Raw genomic sequence first — 20,704 nt, 5'->3', positions numbered from 1 at the left:
TCTCTCTCTCTCTCTCTCTCTCTCTCTCTCTCTCTCTGTATCTGTCCCTTCCATGCTCTCTCCCTCGCTCCCCCTGTGTCATTAGCGTGCACTGTGTATATTTATAACCCCATAAAGTTTTTATGGCCCCCGCCATTATGGAACATGGAGGTCATGTTGACAACAAACACGCTAGGGTACTGCCAAAGTACATACGGCAAATAAGCATGTGTATAGCCAGGCATTTGCTCGGCAAACAAACAAACAAACTTCATAATGCAAACACTAGGATGAACAAATGAGTTTACAACCATTATGCGTAATGGCCCGGACCAAAATAAAACAAGCATAAAAGAATTGGAAACCTGAACAGAGGGGAAATAACATACTTAAGAGAGAAGGAAATATCCTGCAAAAGTACTAACACTTTAATTACGGGATGGACTCGAATGTTGCAGACCTACTGCTGGTGGTGTCCCTGCAAAATAATTACTCTACAGCCTGGCTTCTGGAGGCGCAGAATAAAATGTATCATTTGGGTTTGGGTTAGAAAACGTTTGCCGTGCACTATATAATAAAATAGCTGAGCCCACAGCCGCAAAGTGAATGCACATACAATACTCTGCTGTGATGGGAAATGGTGATAAAGTGAGATCTACTGTATCTGCCTCCTATCTGCCTCATACTTATCGAGCTCTGCCGCGCGATAAAATGCTGGCCATCAATCACTGGGGCAGCCAATCCGGAAGCTATGCTTATGGGATTACAACCCGGCCTTATCCAATAGCAGACTCTCTATATCCCCAATATGATGGGGATATACAGTATATCGTTGTTGTCGGGTGGAAACCACGTATGTCCAAAACCAGCATTTTTGTATTGTATTTTATAATAAAAAAATATTTATCATTTTAAAATGTTAAAATAGTGAAAATAGCCGATCTACAAGCACACACCGCCTCGGACCTCGAGGAGTTGTGTGCTTGTAGATCTGCTATTTTTACACTAGCATTGTGCGACAGTCTCGTAGGATGAAGCAGGCCTTTACCTTACGAAAGAACATGCACATTTGAAACTTGGAGATACAAGGTTTCTGCCCGACAGTGACAATATACTGTGCACGCACACACACAACACAACACAACACAACTCAACACAACCCATTTTCTTATCTATGCCGGTGAGCGAAAAGGCAAAGGAGAGAAAAATGCTCGACCTTTCCAACAACCCTATTCAGAGCAGCTGACCCAGCAGACCCACACTCTGCTGCTCCAAGCCCAGCCAGTGGAGCTCTTCGCCAGGTCCAAACTGAGCTCGGGTTAGCTCAGGGGCCGAGCTCCACACACTCTTAACCCCAGGTCTCGCACTCAAGACCCCTCAGATGGAGGAGGCTGCATTAACATGTTTCATAGCAGTGTGTGTTCACCACGCAAAGAGAATGAGCAAGGGCGAGAGAGAGAGAGAGAGAGAGAGAGTGTTGACCTTAGCCCTAGCTGTTTATTGTCTGCGTGAGGGGTCTTAGCCTATAGCCTTAAAATGTTCAGCATTGCACGGCAGGCTGTAAAGTGCTGAGCTGGAGGAAGAAATGGTTTAACTTTCTCCAGCAATTAACATAGCAGCACGACTTCTTCACTGCAGTCAGGAGGAGTGTGGTGTTTGTGTTTGTGTTTTTGTGTGTTTGTGTGTTTGTGTGTGCGTGTGTGTGTGCGTGTGCGTGTGTGCGTGTGCGTGTGTGCGCGTGTATGTGTGTGTGTGTGCATGAACAGTATACAAGCATCAAATGCCTCCTCTCACAAATAAATACATTTAATTATGTAAATAAATATACCATCCATACGGTATAGCACACTCCTGTGATCTACTTTACCATAAACCAGATTCTGACCAAAACTCTAAATTTCCTTCTAAAGACTTACCAGTGACAGTGAGCTCGGTGGTCTTCCGAACAACGAAGCCTCCATACTGGACCTCACAGGTGTAATTCCCAATATCGTCCTCCTTCACCTCCCGGATGGACAGTGTGTCTCTCTTCTGGATGATGCTGGCTCGCCACTGCTTCGGACGGCACTCCTGCACACACCAGAGGAGATGGAAATAAGGGGAAACTTTGAGCTGCACGCAAAACTTCTGCTCAAGGCCTCCACGTTCAATAACCCCCGCGAATTATGCCTCGCAAGCTCCGATCCAAAATGACAGGCAACAGACGCTGCTAGCCAGATGGAATGTGTAGAATATATTGCACATGGCCCCTGAATGCAATATTCCGCGCAAGCATGACATCAATCATTCCTATGAAACTAAAGACCTCCACTTCACTTTGTCGTGAATTACTGCCATAATTCAAAGACCTGAAGTGGTTCTAGTTGGCCACAAAAGGGATTGCGTGTCACCGGGCGCTACAGAAGAGTTGGAATGTGGGGGTATGTGTGGCATTTCTATCACACGAAAAGCCCATATGGTAAGATTATAAGGTTTGCCAAACAACAGTTACCCTCCTTATCTGATAAAGATTTATTGCACTGAACTGAATATTCTCCATTCAATATTCTTGTAAGGGCACAGAGGGGTTTGGATGTTATTTGCTAAGGTGCCTTTGTCTGTGTATTGGCGACTGTGTAGATGTGCGTCTGTGTGTGTGTGTGTGTGTGTGTGTGTGTGTGTGTGTGTGTGTGTGTGTGTGTGTGTGTGTGTGTGTGTGTGTCCTGGGCAGAGTAGTGTACAGTATGTGACTCCGCCACTTGCTCCTTGCCTCTAGCTCCTCTACCGTCTCTGGCAGGGACATCCCGGTCTCCCAGGATTCTATTCCACCATTGCTCGCGGCAACCTCGGAATTCAATCAGCGCGGCTCCATGGCGATCCAAATAACTCCGGGTTCCAGCGCTCCCAGTCATTACCCGGACCTTAATTGAATTCCGGGAAAACCTAGAGGTCGAGCCCGGGCAGTTAATCTAACTGTTACTGCTGATCTGCCTGTGATTAGCTTGGCCTGAGCCCCTTCCCTGGGATGCGCTCTGTGGTCCGCAGGCCATACCTGACCTGGGAAAGGCGAGAACCCGGGTGAGAGAGGAGGAGGAAGGCGCGCGATGAATAAAGATCGGCGACGGAGAACATTTGGAGGACGTCCACTCATCCCACAGGGCAGAGAGTGACATCACACAATTTTCTCCTCATAAGTTTTTTTGTGTTCATTATGAACGCTATCTCTGTGGACGCCCTCTGCTCAGCCTCCTCCGGGCTTTGTATTCGGTATTCTCTTCAGATGACTTGAGAGCTGGTATGGTGCACTGCACACAGACCTTATGTAATTCACCGTCATCATTTCCATATCCCATGCATAATCTGCCCAAGTGATCTGGAACCTGCGTCGAACAAGGCTTTTAAACATAAACAGCCAAGGAATTAGATGAAAACAAAGCAATGAACCATTCAAGATTATTTCTCGCTTGTATAATCATGAGGGCAGACGCTCCTCTTTAACCCCTCCCTCCCCAGGTACAAATACTACAATGCATAAAAAGATACATAAGACCGAAAACAAATGATAAACTACAAAATAACACAAAAAGTATATTCACAAAAAAGCGTGCACAGGACATGTGTCAAACAAGCAGTCCATGAAATACTGTAAGTATTATTTACTTTATCTGGTTTGATAATTTATTTGTTTGTTACAACTTGACAACACATTTATCACTTTTGTTTCTTCTGTTTATATCCAACCAACTGTGATGCAATAACAACTCAATTTATTGTCTGCATCGTCTAATATGAAAAGAATATTGGTTAAATATAGTTACAGATGATGTGTACAGTGTGATCCCAATTTGTCCAGTGGCACAAACAACTACTTTGTCCGGCATTATAAAATATTCAGATTTTATTGAGCATTTCCAGTTGAAATTGCTTTCCCTGTCAAGATGAAGCAAAACGTTAACCAATTTTAATCAAACTGGAGTGGTATGAAAATATATTTTCACCATACAGCCACTAAGGCCAGGGGGAAGGAAATGAAAGCTTAATGTTGTGGACTGGCAAATTCACATTTTGGTAAAGTAAGTGATGAAAATTTTCTTGGAAGAACAATGTGCACCCCAATTGATTGCAGCCGCAATTACTCCAGCCACTTCAGAGAACGTTACCCATCAGGAGCGGTTCTCTCAAAAAGTGTGATGACGCAATTCTACGTGTCTTCTTCAGACAGAGGCACAGAACATTTACAGTACATGCAAAAGCACCAGTCGAAAAGTGTTTTATGCATTCAGCATAATTGATCGCTATTATGACACTACCCACGTCTATTTATTTAATTATTTTGACCCAATCTGCCTTGACCCATTAAAACCGGGGAAGCATTTGTGTCGTTTTAGATTTTAGCGTTTGGCTATTGTTGAACATTTTTGAAACATCTTGAAAGTGTGCAAACTACTGATTTCGAGGGCATTTGTAGAGTCGGCCTCGGGTATTAATGGGTGAAAATGCATATCGTCGCTGTCGAGTGGAAACCTTGTATGTCCAAAACCGTTCGCTTTTTATTCATCATTTGAAAAAAATATTGAAAATATTGAAAATAGCCGATCTACAAGCGCACAACGCCTCGCACCGCGAGGCGTTGTGCGCTTGTAGATGAGCTATTTTCACTAGTCTTGTGCGACAGCCTTCTATGGTGAAGCAGGGCTTTACTTTACGAAAAAAAACACACACATTTGAGATACAAGGTTTCTGCCCGACAGTGACTGTATGTATTCCAGAGGGGAGTGCACTTTGCCCTGTTCTGAGGGAGATTCTGGCCTACAGTACACTGTATACTTAAGCTCCTGTTTGGTTAAGTTCTGTGTACTCTGCGTCATGGAAAATACTCCAGTTCCGTGCAGACCCTGAGCGCTCATGGCCCACCGTATTCCAGAGTGCCCCACCTTGTACCAGACGATGTCGGGCTCTTTGCCGGGCTCTATGTAGTCGTCTATGTCGGGACAGAGGATGTCTTTGCTCTTGCTGAGCTCGGCCTTCTCCGCTCTCCTCATGTTGGAGTTGTAGCACAGATCAGTGTCATTCTCTGCCACCGTCAGAGACATGGACACCTTCATGCAGTAGGTGGAGTTCCTGCGGAAAATCACACAGAGACACAAAGAGAGAAATACTTGGTCACCCTTTGCTTGATTTATCACACGTATACATAGTGTACTGTATGGTATATATATATATATATTTTTATTATTATAATCTTTATCCCACGATTTTTGTAACCCATTCTTCACCCGGTGTCAATTATCTAATGTAATCCTGGGCGCTACACTCCCTCTGCCAACCTGGGGAGAGCAACGGACTGACCTCATGCTTCCTTCTAAGCATGAGGAGTCCCAAGTTGCTTCTTTTCACCTGACAGGGGGAGTTTCCCTGGTTCGACGTAGCGCGTGGAAGGAACATGTTATTCCAACCAATTCCTTTCCCCTCCATCAGGCGCCCAGGCTGGCCAGGGGGAGGCATTATAGAGACCAGGATTACTGCATGTTTTTTGTGAGAGTGCCTACCCTAGGAGACAAGGGGAGAACGTGCAAACTCCACACAGAAAGGCCCTTTCGCCAACCCCACCTAGGGTATGGGCACTGATGACGCGGAGGAGAGAACACGCCCCCAGCGTCCCCGGCGGGAATCAAACCCTGGACCTTCTAGCTGTGAGGCAACAGCACTACTGACTGCGCCACCGTGTGGTGATATAAGAATATCACCACAAAAAGCTTGGGATCCACCTGCAATGCACTTATGAAGCCTGATAATAGACTTCAAATCATATTCAAGTTGGAAGGTACAGGGGGTTAAATAAGAGCACACCTCCATCATAAAACACAGTGTTTATACATTCTGTCAGACAGACAGCAGGAGGAGGACAATCTGTTTGTTCATTATTCCAACAAAATATATGTCTCCTCCCTCCCTCCCTATCCTATCTTTTCTCCATTTGCACAGACTAAAACAACAACCACAAAACACACAACCAGAGGTGTATGTAAAGTAACTAAGTACATTTACTTAAGTACTGTAATACAGTAAGGGTGCCCTCACACCAAAATACCTATGAGAGTGGAATCCGCGTTCCGCCAATGCATTTCAATGAGAGTGAAGCGGTTTCATGCCAGCAGAGGATTTCTGCAAAAAACGCTCCCTTATCATTGAAATGCATTGGCGGAACGCAGATTCCACTCTCATAGGTATTTTGGTGTGAGGGCACCCTTAGTACAATTTTGAGGTATTTGTACTTTACTTGAGTATTTCAAATTTCCAATACTTTCACTTCTACTCCTCCACATCTCAGAAGCAAATATTGTACTTTTAACATTTTTACAATTATTTGAACACTTCAGTTACTAGTTACTTTGTAGATTTAGATTATTATTACAAAACATACATTTTCTACTTCAGCCCTATATAGCATTGTGAGCTTGTAGATCTGCTATTTTCAATAGATTTTTATACATTTGAAAACATGAAATAGGACATTCTGCATAATGAGTACTTCTACTTTTGCGTACATTATCATGCCAATACCTTTGTGCTTTCACTCAAGTACATTTTGAATTCCCGACTTTTACTTGTAACAAGAGTATTTCTACATTGCAGTATTGATACTTTTACTTAAGTGACGTAAATTATGAGTACTTTTTCCACCACTGACAAACACACTACATTCACATTCAGGTCACACACACAGACAGGGGGGGAAAAAAACATATGCATACACAAGCAGGATCTCTTTTTATTCATCTCTCTCTTTTTCTAAACCCTTCCACGACTGCAATCCCCCCCCCCCCTCGCCTCTGTGTATTTGTGGGGTTAATAATAACGATGTGTTCAGCAGCTTTACTGAGTCAATGACTCACGCTCACGACCACTATTGGATTTATAGAGAGGAGATGAGAGAAGGGGGGGGGGGTGGGGTGGCAGAGGGGATGACAGCCCCGGCCTAGGAATGCTAATCAGAAGAAGAGGATCTCGGACCGCGTGCACGTGCACGTGCACGCGGGGCCCCCAGCGGAGGGCACAGGAGAAGCTGCTTCATCATCACAATAATGATGCAACTAATCAGTGTTGATTTTGTCGACTAAAACAATGACGAAAACTGTGTTTTTTTCACTGACGAAAACTAAATAAAAACGAAATAAAAAACTAAGCTGTGATGACTAAAACTCAGAATATATTGACAATTCCGTCAACAAAATAAAAACTAGACTAAAATGTTGGGGAGGGACTGACTGGTGGAGAAGTGAGTCATTTTATGTTTGGTTGCTCTCCGGTGTTGCGTGCTGAAAATAGCAGATCTACAAGCTCACAACGCGTCGCAGCGCGGCTAATTTCAGCACGCAATCAAGTGTAAAATCAGTCATTACGATACAATCAAGGCCTGCCAAAATACATTTCAGTTGACTAAATCAACTGTAGATTTAGTCGCCTATAATCTTATGATATTCAGTCAACTAACTAAACTAGACTAAAACTAAAACTTTTCTGGTGACTAAATTATGACTAAAACTAAATGACATTTTATTCAAAAGACTATGACTAAAACTAAATCAAAATCTGCTTTCAAAAACAACACTGCAACTAATGCCCTGCAGGGACTAAGTCTCCAATTACCTCCATAACTAACTTTCTATTAACATTGTAATCTGCCCCCTGACTAACCCTGACTAACCCTTCGTACTACCTAACGTAGGACGACGGTAGCCTTTTTTTTCCTTACTGGAACTATATCTGCACTGACTTTGACCTCTAAGGACCTTCCAGGGAGGGTGTTTTTTTGTGCGTCTTGCCGCATCACCCTTTCTTGTTTATTTTTATTCTTTTTTGCTAGTTGTTTTTATCGCTCTGACCTTTGGACACTGCACTATTAGGTTGTGTTAGTAATTTTCTTTTAGTATTTCTGCTTGTGTTTGACATGATGTAGAGATACTTGTTGCACTAACTAGCATTGACTGTATGGTCACTTTGATTTGGGCACTGTATTATTTTTTGATAGTCGTGCTTTAAGACACTTTATATTATTCGTTCCCTTTCCTGTTGTACCTTGCTCTTACTGTATTTACTGTACTCTGTACTCTGTTCTTGTTTTTTCTTTTTATCTTTTTCATACTTCTCTGTAACTTTGTAAATAACCTTATACTGCTGTGCTGCCTCTGGGCAACACATTTTCCCCCTTGGGATAATAAAGGTATCTATCTATCTATCTATCTATCTAACTACAGCATCTAACTCTCTGACTCTAATTAACTCTTCTGACTAACTCGCTAAGTCTCTTCCACTACCCCCGCCTCCGCCAGTGGGAGGCAGCAGAGCAAAGGACACCTCTCTGTGTGGGTGCTCCCCCACTTGCCTGCATCAGGGCTTTTCTAAGTGGGTGACGGGGCACCCTGGGGTGCCGCGATGCCAGTCCAGGGGTGCCGCGAGATAACTTGATAATATTTGGAATTCATCAATATCACTACATCAATATCACTTCACTATGCTTAGTGAAACAGACCTGATTTGCACTGTACTTGATGAGTTCTTTTTCTATCTACGAGAACACTCTTCACCAAAAATAGCAGATCTACAAGCTCACAACGCGACGCGTTGTGAGTTGGTAGATCTACTATTTTTGGTGAACCTTCCCCCCCAGAATAGGCATGCTGCGGTTCAAGTGGTTAAATGTCAAGTATAATGTTATTGGAAACGGATATTTCTACAATATGATGTAAGATTCTAAAAATTAACAGTGTAATTCAGGGGTGCCGTGGATGAAAAAGTTATTTACAGCGGTGCCCTGAGTCAAAAAAGTTTGAAAACCCCTGGCCTACATCCTCATACTCATCCTCATTATCAGGGGTTGTCAACATGTCCGTACACGGACAAATGTGTCCGTGGCAAGACTTGCTTTTGTCCTTAGCAAATTCTAGATATTCTTTTTTACACACCGTTATAATTTTCTTATTTTTTTCCAATTACCGAATATCAAGTCTCCAGGTTTTCTTCAGAATATGTTTGACACTTATTTATATGACACTATGGCATATTAGGAGTGCACTAGTACTAGTGGTTCTCAAACGTTTTATTTGCGAGGACCCCCATAACACTGAGTGTGTACAAATGGAACCAAATGGAACCAAATGAATCCATTTGTACACACTCAGTGTTACAGGCCTGTTATGGTCATTCAGGGCTATCTCTTTATGTGTTTCTGGTAATATCATTGTCTTCAAATTGTTATATCCGTGGGGGGGAAAAAAAAATCTAATTTTGACAAAATGTCCATCACAAGCCAGCATGTGGCGATGGCCCCCGATCATCATCACGACTGCGACAGTGGTCGGTCAGAACGGTCATTCATGGCCGCTACCCCCCCTGTTGCCCTATCTCCGGCAACACAGTGCCATTCTAAATCCAGCCTGAGGGTGTGGTGGGGGTATTCCCCCGGTCCGTCCGTCCGTCCGTCCGTCCGTCCGTCCGTCTGTCTATCTGTCTGACCGTCAGCTCTACGCGGAGCTGGCCTGAAGTCAGCCGGGCTGTGTACACGCCGGTGACCTGCATGTACACAGCCATATGGACTTTCATTTCATTTCATTACATTACATTTACTGCTGGCCAGATGCTCCCGTTCACCGTAAATGACAGGGTTTCACATGATCTACTCAGGTTATGGAAGCAATAAGGGAGTCACCTCTCTCGTATAAACACCTCTGACCCGCGGGGCCATAAAACACTGGCGCACACCCCAGCTGAGGCTCCCCACGGCTCGGCAGCAGCATAGCGATACATTCCTGGCAGGAACACGAGGGGCAGAGGGGACTGTGTAGGATAAGAAAGCAGGGGTGTCGCACCAAATTCTGGGCCCTGGGTACAAGGATTGCCTGCGGGGCCCCCCGTGAATGTTCTTCATAGGGGGAGGGGGTTTAACCCATTTAGACTGGGAACGCTTTATTTTTCGCGTTATTTTGTGCTTTAACTACTGAAAAACAGCAGATATACAAGCTCACAGCGCGGCACCGAGTGCCGCGCTGCGAGCTTGTAGATCTGCTATTTTTGAAAAGAAATAAAATGAAAATGTGTGCGAGTCTATTATTTCAAATTCTTGGAAGGTTTTTTTTTTTCTTTTAAATGTTTCTATGTCAGTGGTTCTCAAACCCCCAAATTATATGTATTTGGCCACAGACCCCCATCTCAAAATATTTGGTTCCAGGGACCCCTTTGCACACATTTTCACGACTTTTCAAAAATAGCAGATCTACAAGCTCACAGCGCGGCACTGTATATCTGCTATTTTTCAATAGCTAAAGTATAAAATGATGTACTGTAGGCCCCTTCACCTTGGGCCCTAGTAACTCAGTCCCACCTTTCCCCCCCCATGTGACGCCCCTGCATTCCTGGTAGGGAACACAAGGGGCAGAGGGACTGTGTAGGATAAGAAGCAACACTGCTGCATCATACTGTGGCTGAAGGAGGCTGACTGCAGAGGGCATCTGGAAAAGGCTGTAGGCGACACGACTGAGTGGTTACGAGATAGCAACCCTTGATGTTGGGATGTGATATTATATCGACTCAATTCCACCTATATTGCAGCGAAAGATAAGTGTAGGAGGCACCCGACACAGTAAAACCCTGAACCCTGGAATGTAACGTACGCTTCATTTATTCTACATCAATACGAAACGACGCGCAAACTACAAACTTACCGCACGTTGCGAATGCTCCGTGTTCCGAGCTTGTAGATCGGATTTAAATCAGGCTTACCGGGTCCATTTGGTTAGGGATAGGCTATATGCACAGCAGCCATTTTGGAGAGAAATTGGGTCTCTTCTCACTTCCTTCAAAGGTGTTACCAATGATACTAATGAAGGCTCTGTTGCATTTCATGTAGCACAGTGGTTCTCAAAACGTTTATTTCAAGGACCGCCTTGTGTGTAACTCTCAGAGTTACACACCTTTTAAGGGGTCATTTGGAACCCCCAACTGGACCACACTTTGAGACCCACTAGTGTAACAGTGTTTCCAGTGAGCCAACATGAACAATAGCAGCACCCTGACTCTGTTTGACCAGAATGGAACAGAGCCTTCATTAGTATCATTGGTTACACCTGTGAAGGAAGTGAGAAAATAGCTGCTGTGCATATTGCCTATTCTGTGACACTTGCGGGGTCCAATTGGTTACATTTGTACACTCTCAAAGTTAGAAATGGATAAATCAACATGGATTTTACTTTGAGCGCGCGCATGCACCGCGCGCATGCACCGCGCGCGTGCGCACGCGCACGCGCACACACACACACACACACACACACACACACACACACACACACACACACACACACACACACACACACACACACACACACACACACACACAGCACAGTCAGCTCTCCCCGGTATCAATGTTGTCACCATGAGGAGATTATCAGCAATGACCTCTCACAGGCAAGACACCTGAGCCTTTGAAGGCCCTCAGGGAGCCCACGCGAAAGTGGGAGCCCTCTCTACATGCTAAATGGGTGCACCGTGGTATTGTGGGAACCCGGGAAGCCGGGAAGCCGTCAGCGGCCATTTGATTGACAGACAGCTGGGGGTCGACGCTCCGTCCCGCGGCGTAGCTGACGTCTGTCACGCGCCGTTTGAGCAGGGGCCGCGTTTGGGATATTAGTCTGCGGCTCACGTTGGCCACGATTCTCCACAAGTTATTATCCTACATGGTGGATAATGTAATCATGGGAAGGAAATAACACGTGGTCTCAGCCACTCAAGAACACAGACTCATTACCAGGAGTATATGAATTCATTCATCAGGGGGGGACATGCGTTGAATACAGAGGTGCGTGCGTGTCCATGGCTGACAGCGAGAGAGAGAGAGAGAGAGAGAGATAGAGAGAGGAATTTAAGGAATATTCTACATTCTATACGCAGAGATGACATGGAGGGTAACAGGAAAAGGGAAGGAGTGAAATAGCCAGGGCGAGACTCCAAGAGACAAAGCATGAGGGCGAGAGAGAGAGAGAGAGAGAGAGAGAGAGAGAGAGAGAGCGAAGAGAGAGAACACACAGTGAGATTGCTATGTAAATGAAGTCACCTTCACACTAGAACTGGCGATTAGACTTAAATTCTTCAGACAGAGAAGGACAAAGATAACTATTCACACGCGCATTGCGCTCGCATCCATAAATGCAGGCGCAAACAACACGTGACGAAATCCACGCAAACACACACGGACAGATACACACACACACTTAGACACACACACGGGAGACACAGACAAATGCTTTAGGGATTCTGTGAGCCTCCGTATCTCCTTCTGAGGAAACCATCTGGAGGGCCTCAGTGCAAAGCCAAACTCAACACGGGGGGGTTTAATCAACATTCATAGATACAGTACACTGCAGCGCGCTGCCCCTCTGTATGTAAACTGTCAGTGTTAGTCCGATTTTGTGCGAGAGCCTCACAAGTGCACCAGGATGGTGCATAACATCCTCGTATGATATAACGACGAAGAAGCCGCGTGAATGCACAGTACAACCTTTGCCTAATATGAACCCCACGGAAATGACGGTAATTTGGCTGAAATACATTGAAATAACATTTTTGAAATATGACATTTGCGTGCCCATACGTGCATTCTAAAATCCGCAGCGCAGTCTAATTGCCAGTTAATATGTTTTTAATTGCATGTGTCGGTAATGAGATTCCAGCCATTATGCACAATGTAACTAAATATGTATCGCTGCACATTTAGCTCATTAAGCAGGTCAGTTTAAATATCTGAGGGTGGGATAAATTAAGTTGTGCTCTGTTCATTGTGTGCACGGCGGAAGGCGCGGAAGACAACAGCGAGTTTCCTCCCTCCTATTTCCTTCCCTGCTGGGAGTTGTAGAGCAAAGTGTTTGGGTCATATGCACTAAAATGTGTGACTCAAAAGCTTACCCTCGAACAAAAAGACAATTGATTTCAGCTCAGAGGCAAATCTCTCGCAGTGCTCTGATTAGGGCATCTGAGAAGTTTGAAAATCCCCCCAGCTCAACACCACCAGCCCACTGAGCAACACGGAACCCAGAGGCACTTCTTGTAAACGGTGGTATACTCTGGAGAATGACTGTACTGCTCCCGAATTTCCAACAAGCCATTTGGAAGAGTAAACCAAAAAGCCCCCCATTAGCATAGATAGTCAATAATCAAATACATCAGGGACACTCATTGACAGTAGGAGTGTGTCCTGAAAGAATTCAAAAATAGCAGATCTACAAGCTCACAGTGCGGCACTCAGTGCCGCGCTGTGAGCTTGTATGTCTGTTATCTTTTAATAGCTAAAGCATAAAATAATGGTTAAAGTAACTAGTAAGACGCCTAGGGCAACATGCGTGGCAATTCTTGGCCATCTGGCCAGTGATGTATATCGGACCAGTTACCCATACTAGCCCTTACCCGTTCAAAGATATGAGCTCCAAAATGATGTGCAGTGTGTGGGTTATGGGATGTGCACTGTGCATACAGTATATGAGGGATGGAAAGTAACTTTAACTGGTGCTTGCATGATAATATGTAGGAGCATCAATGTAAGAAATACCCGTTTCGTTTAATGGCTAACCCCCCCCCCCCCAGCCCGCCCGCCCACCCGCCCACCCGCCTGCGCACACACCCGCCTGCCTGCACACACACACACACACACACACACACACACACACACACACACACACACACACACACACACACACACACACACACACACACAGACAGAGAGAGCTGGTTAAACATGTTGCCTCATGCTAGATGCAGAATAGATGTGCCTCAAGCTAGATGCAGAATAGATAGTAGATACACCATAAAAATGCTAATATACAGCATATGATTTGTGAAAGTGACAAAAGGGCTTCACAATTATGTTAGGTGTGTTCATATGCTAATGGTGATGCGATTTCAGATCAATTGCTCCAGCCACTGAGGAGAAACGCTGTTTCAGACAGACAGACAGACAGACAGACAGACAGACAGACACTCACTTACTCACTCACTCACTCACTCACTCAGACATTCGCAAAATTATAGTATAGATATGGAGATCCATGTACTATATATACTGTAGTACATCCCTTTTATGCCCATACATGGAGATCCCTGTCTGAACCAGCCGCACAGATGTCTTCCTCCATATATGGGCATTCCCATATGAAGTCCTGTTAGATATGGGCTTAATATTGATGACATCAGGGATCTCCTTACAGTATATGGGCATAAAAGGGATTATGTTAGAGTGGTTCCCATGACACAACATACAATATATTATATATCTGAACCAGCCACACGATATGGGCCATGTCTTGGCCATCTGGCCACTGGCCAGTGATATATATCGATGACATCAGGGATCTTCATATATGGGCATAAAAGGGATTCTGGGGAATACCTATACATGGACTTTTACATAGGTGATGTCACCTGTGATATCACCTGTGATGTCACAGTGATGTGTCAAGGGAACCAACCCATAGACCGTAAAAATGTGTACACACACGGCTTCACAGAGACAAGCTGTGACATTTCTCATGGTAAACTGCGACCTTCAGTCGCAATTATCTCTCGCAGTGCTCTGATTAGAGCATCTGAGAAGTTTGAAATCCCCCCCCCCCCCCCCCCACACTTCTTGTAAACGATGGTACTCTGGAGAATTACTGTATTGCTCCCGAATTTCCAAAAAGCCATTTGGATGGGTAAACCAAAAATCCCCCCATTAGCATAGATAGTCAATAATCAAATACAAAGACGCTCGTTGACAGTAGGAACGTGTCTTGAAAGAATTCACATGCGGATCGGCCCTATGGCGATCAGTAATGAAATGTATGAAAAGGGGCCTGTAGTGTGTGTCATCATCATCACACGCAAACACACTCGCCCAGTCACGCTCAATGTACTCTGCAGGCCTCTCTGGCTCTTTAAGAGGCCTTTAACTGGGTTTATTAAAAACTCGGTGAAATGAAGAGCTGCAATGAGCCGTTTATTGAGGGATGTTCTCCACAGTAAAGGTTAATAAGTTACTGCCACATAATTATGCATCTCGTATTAGGCACAGTCTCCCTCCACACCGCCCTACTAAAGCATGTGTGTGTGTGCATGTGCGTGTGCGTGTGTGTTTATTATCTCTCATTGTCCATATATCTCCCTAGTCACTGTTTCATTGGTTAGTTGCTCTCTGTCTGTCTGTCTCTCTCTCTCTCTCATTCACGCACACACACACACACGCACACAAACACAAACACACACACACACACACACACACACACACACACACACACACACACACACACACACACACACACACACACACACACACACACACACAACCCTCCTCAGTGGCTCGTTCTGCATTGTGCATCATGTTCCTCTGTGTACACTAGTATACTGTGTATATTATAATAGCAGTGGTTCTCAAAGTGGATTCCAGGGACTCTGGGTTCCTTTAGGGGAGTCTAAATGGACCCATACAAGTCTGTAACTCTGACAGTGTACAAATGGAACCCTGTCAGACCTTGAAATGTAAAAGTTTGCAGGGGTTCCCAAACTTTTTTGTCTCAGGGCACCCCATTAATATTTTTTTAATCCGAGGCACCCCTACTTTATTATAATTTTCACTCCCAGCACCTTATATTTATAACATATCGTCACTGTCGGGTGGAAACCTTATATGTCCAAAACCGTTCATTTTGTATGTATCATCTATAAAATTTACTAAACTAGTGAAAACAGCAGATTGATCATTGTGTGCTTGTACTGTAGATCGGCTGTTTTCACTAGTTTTGTGCGACGGTCTTGTATGATGAAGCAGGGCTTTGCTTTACCAAAAGCTTACACATTTGAAACTTGGAGATACAAGGTTTCTGCCCGACAGTGACGATATTTTAGTGATTATGTTGCGAGGAAAACATTGAGATAATAGCCATTTTTGGTTAGAACTGACTGAAAATAACTTTGTACTTCAAGATTTTTTTTCAAGTGTCCAAATAAATTCCAAATATTATCAAATGATCTCGTGGCACTCCTGGACTGCCGTCACCCGTCACGGCAAGCCAGGGTGCCCCGTCACCCACTATGAAAACTCCTGCACTAGTGTATACTGTATATAGCGTATTATATAGCATGTTGTACATACGGTCCACTCATAAGCAACACCAGCACCACCACCACCCTGACATCCCTCCTTGCCTTACCGTAGGACGCAGGAGTACAGGCCCAGGTCCTGGAGGTCAGCGGGCCTGAACCAGATGGAGTCCTCCTCCTTGCTCATGCGCACGCCATCAAAGGAGATGGGCTCCTCGAAGTCTCCGTGGCCCAGGCCGGAGCTGCGGTACCACATGAGGCTGAGGCCCACGCTCTGCGCCTGGCTGTAGTTGGCCCGGATGTAGCCGTAGAACAGAGCGCACTTCAGCCGCACCGGCTCGCCCTGCAGCACCCGGTACTTCAGGTAGTCCACCGACCAGTCCGTGCAGCCATCCACTGCAGCCAGGAGAGAAAGAGAGGGGACGGTAAGTCAATGTCATTGTTAGGGTTAGGGTTACGACGATATGAAAATGTCATATCACGATTATTGTGACCAAAGAAATCGCGATCTACGATATTATCGCAATAATCAAAATATCCCAAACTACCATTATCCTGGGGTGGAACATTTGCCAAAAAATAGCTGATCTACAAGCTCCGGTTTGCAAACAAATGGCTATTGTTCGGTAAAGAGATTTGGTCGATGTGAAAAAAAGACTGTATCAAGTACGTATCAATATTATAATTACGTTTTACCAATGAGGGTTCAAATGGTACCGGATATGCAGCTCTGCAAATAAAAGGTGAATTGATCTCAGTACATGACGGAGGACGATTTCACGATACATTAAATATCCACGATACGATTATCCTGACATCAGGGATCTCCATATATGGGCATAAAAGGGACAAGGATTTACACAGAGATCTATATCCATATATGGCCATTAATGTATTGTTGCAACCGAAGGTCGCAGTATACCATGAGTAATGTCACAGCTTGTCCGTCCGTCAGTACACATTTTTACAGTCTATGGTTCTATGGTTTTGTGTATGGTTCTATGGGTGTGTCGCTCTGACATCATGCTCTGATGCCCATATACAGTATGGAGATCCCTGTCCTGATGTCATCAATATCAAGGGCATATGTGGGAATGCCCATATTTGGTAATGCCCATATATTGGGCATGTTATGACATCACATTGTTGACTATCATGCAGGGATCTCCATATATGGGTAACTGGTCCGATATACGTGTATCACTGGCCAGATGGTCAAGAATTGGCGCGACCTCGCCCTGTCGCCCTGAGGCCTCTTACTAGTATAGTGAATTCATTTCCTCCATTGACTTGAATGTGGAAAACGGTAAGACGGAATTTATTTGTAAGGGTCACGGCAACCACACTTTCCCAGGATTGCATCTTTCTAGTTTAAAATAAAATGAGTACAAAATAATTCATTACATGTACACTGTACAATATACAATATTAGTGCATGCAAAGGCTTGGTGCCAGAGGGGATAGAGGACATGTTTATCATAACACAAGATCAATATAACACAGCCTCAAACATTGACTAGAGCAGACGAGTAACAACCTATAAACCATGCCAAGATAATCTGCCTCTTCTTTGATTAGAAGGAAATTGGACACTGTGTACAATGCATCAAGGATGCAACTGCTGCATATTGTGTCTGCTATGTAACTCTGTCCTCCATACAGCAATCTGTATAAGCTACAGTGTTATTCCGATGTTACTGCACAATGCATGCCCTATAGGCACGTCTTTTTTCCCCCTCCGCTCCCATCCTCTCCTCTCCTTTCCCCTACACCCTCCAATTCCACTCACACATTGCACAAACAGTAGCTACTGGCTTCAGCAGCCATAGCAGATGCTCTCCAGCAAAATCCAAACACTCCAAGACTCTGACACTTAGGGAATGAAGTGCAAAGTATCTCCATAAATGATGTCAGTACTCCTGAAGCGCTGAGGATGCGCCACAGACAGACCCACTGCCAGGCAGTGCTATGCTAGCTCATTAGCTAAGACGCCCACAGCTTGTGATGCTAGGCTTGCTTTCTTGGCAAACAGTTATATGCTGAAGCAACTACCACCAAAGATCTTTATATCTGTACTGAAATCCTTACACGGGGTTTGTTTTCTCATTGCCTTGGGGGTTTTATGCTAAAAGTTAGCAAATGGTAGTTTCTCTCTGCCAGTGGTAAATGGCAGTGTGACAGTGACAGCATGCTGTCAGACTGTATTGAGATACCGAGCCTGCATCTCCAGGTAGTGTTCAGACTAAAATCAAACTAACTGTCTTTCCATAGAGGTTAAACCAGGGGTCTTCAATGTTTTCAGGCCAAGGACCCCTAAGCTGAGAGAGAGAGAGATAAAGCAGGGACCCCCACTATGTATTGTATAAAACTGTGTTGCAGATTAAACATTTTCATCGATTTCTGAGACAGTTTAGACTTGTTTGACAGTAATATCATCAGTGTAGGTTGTTGGTTTAATGTGTGTTTTTAGACATTGAACGACTTGAACCGTCAATACTTAGTCTGCTTTTCTTTTCACTCTACACCAAACCTCTTTGCCAAGAATAGCAGATCTACATGCTCACAACGCCTCGCGCTGCGAGGTGCTGTGAGCTTGTAAATCGGCAATTCTTGGCTAATGTTCCACAGAATAGGGATACTAGAATTCAAGTTGTTAGTGAAGAAAAAATAAAATTCTTATGACATAATATTAGGAGGACCCCCTGTTGTAACTCTGAGGACCCCCTAGGGGTCCCGGACCCCCTGTTGAAGACCCCTGGGTTAAACTATGGGGGATATGCGGTAATGTGTGCGAAAAAGAAGAATTCAATAAATTCACAAATTATTAAATAAATAATGCCAAGCAGAAAGTCGAGGATCTGGAAAAAAGACATTGGACTGGAATCCAGTGAATCTGCCCCAGCCTCAAAGGCACTCTGGTCTATTTTACTTCTAATAAACTGGTCTCTCATTCTGTTCCCTATAGCTGTAAGGTTAATCTGTGGCCTATATCATCCACTGGCTGATTAGATTTAAAATAATACAGCCATACTGTAGATCTGTGTGTGTGTGTGTGTGTGTGTGTGTGTGTGTGTGTGTGTGTGTGTGTGTGTGTGTGTGTGTGTGTGTGTGAGAGAGAGAGAGAGAGAGAGAGAGAGAGAGAGAGAGAGAGAGAGAGAGAGAGAGAGAGATGGCGGTGTGATGAAGTAATAAGAATCCTGCTGTGTGCCAGTCTGTGAGTGATACAGGGCCCTCACAGGGACAAGTATGCTTGTAATTAATACTCTTAATTACCGGGCAAAGTATGTGTGTGTGTGTGTGTGTGTGTGTGTGTGTGTGTGTGTGTGTGTGTGTGTGTGTGTGTGTGTGTGTGTGTGTGTGTGTGTGTGTGTGTGTGTGTGTCTGTATCTGGGTGTGTTTTGTGTTCCCTATACGAGCGGGTGTCTGCCTAATTATTTTTGTTAATTACCAGTTGGTTAGGCCTCGTGTGTGTATGTACACTTATGTGCACATGAGGAGTATGTGTGCAAAGATGAGGGAGAGGGAGAGAGAGAGCAAACTTGTGGGGGAATCATGTCTAATTATCACCCTAATTATCAGAGCAGGCTCCCTTCTGTTGACAACGAGGCACAAACAGGGACACCGCGCACACGCACACGCGCACGCACACACACACATGCTCATATGTACGTGCTTGTGCGCACAGCTCACAGCCTATGCCCCATGGAATCTGGATTATGTAACTGTTCGCTGTCTTACTGATAAACAGTATCAACATTTTTGGCATACAAAACAAATCTGATTGCTTGAGAGGCACAAGCTCTGCCTTCCATTGCAGGCAAAGGGTGAAAACGGCTTGTCTGTGTTTCATGAATCCGTCTTCTTAGAAAATCCATTCAAGCCACAGATATGTCTTTAGATATCGATCAGAGCGACACTTTGAACCAGAGACATCTGTTCTTCTCTATTGACATTAAGAGTCATTTCCCTTTGATGGCAGCAGGTATTAATCTGCATCAGCATGGACAGAATAGGCGTCTTCCATGTACCTTTTAATGCTCTCCAACCTAGGGATGGGACGATATTATGAAAATGTTGTGACAAAAGAAAATCGCGATTTACAATATTATCGCGATAATCAATATCCATTATCCTGCGGCAGAACATTTGCCAAAAAATAGCAGATCTACAAGCTCACATGCGACGCGACGCGTTGTGAGCTTGTAGATCGGCTATTTTTTGGCAAAGACATTTGATAGGGAGTGAACAAAAGACTGTATCAAGTACGTATATTATAAGAACCTTCTACCAATTATAGAAGATTTAAATGGTACCGGATATGCAGCTCGGCAAATAAAAGGTGAATTGATCCCAGTGCGGACCATATCACGATAAATTAAATCTCCACAATACGATTATCGTGAGTATTTTTTATCACGATAAACGATAATATCGCGTATCGTCCCATCCCTACTCCAACCCCAGGCTACCTGTCACAACAACTATTCATTCTAATGTGCTTGTAAGCTGATTTCACAAACCAAACAACAGACTTTTAACTGAGTTAAAAGTACACGTTACAAAGTGGACGTAATAAAGGTAGAAAATGAGGGCTGTTAAACTGATTGGATTGATTGGAAAAAAGTAA

At 44.3% G+C, this 20,704-nt stretch overlaps 1 protein-coding gene across 1 annotated transcript in view; it reads right to left on the bottom strand.

Moving 5' to 3' along the window:
• The window catches only part of il1rapl1a (interleukin 1 receptor accessory protein-like 1a), a gene marked incomplete at both ends in the record, with an annotated part of 228,427 nt that overhangs the window by 130,333 nt on the left and 77,390 nt on the right, over positions 1-20,704 (bottom strand). The window contains 3 exons of the mRNA XM_080753113.1: positions 1,896-2,049; positions 4,893-5,079; positions 16,188-16,473. Coding sequence (XP_080609239.1) covers positions 1,896-2,049; positions 4,893-5,079; positions 16,188-16,473 — 627 coding nt within the window. The remainder of the gene's footprint in view (positions 1-1,895; positions 2,050-4,892; positions 5,080-16,187; positions 16,474-20,704) is intronic.

This window comes from Nannobrachium achirus (genome assembly GCF_963921795.1).
Source record: "Nannobrachium achirus genome assembly, chromosome: 22".
NCBI classification, from domain to species: Eukaryota; Metazoa; Chordata; class Actinopteri; order Myctophiformes; family Myctophidae; genus Nannobrachium; species Nannobrachium achirus.
The sequence above is the reverse complement of the archived record's forward strand: the minus strand, read 5'-3'. Positions and strand labels throughout refer to the sequence as shown.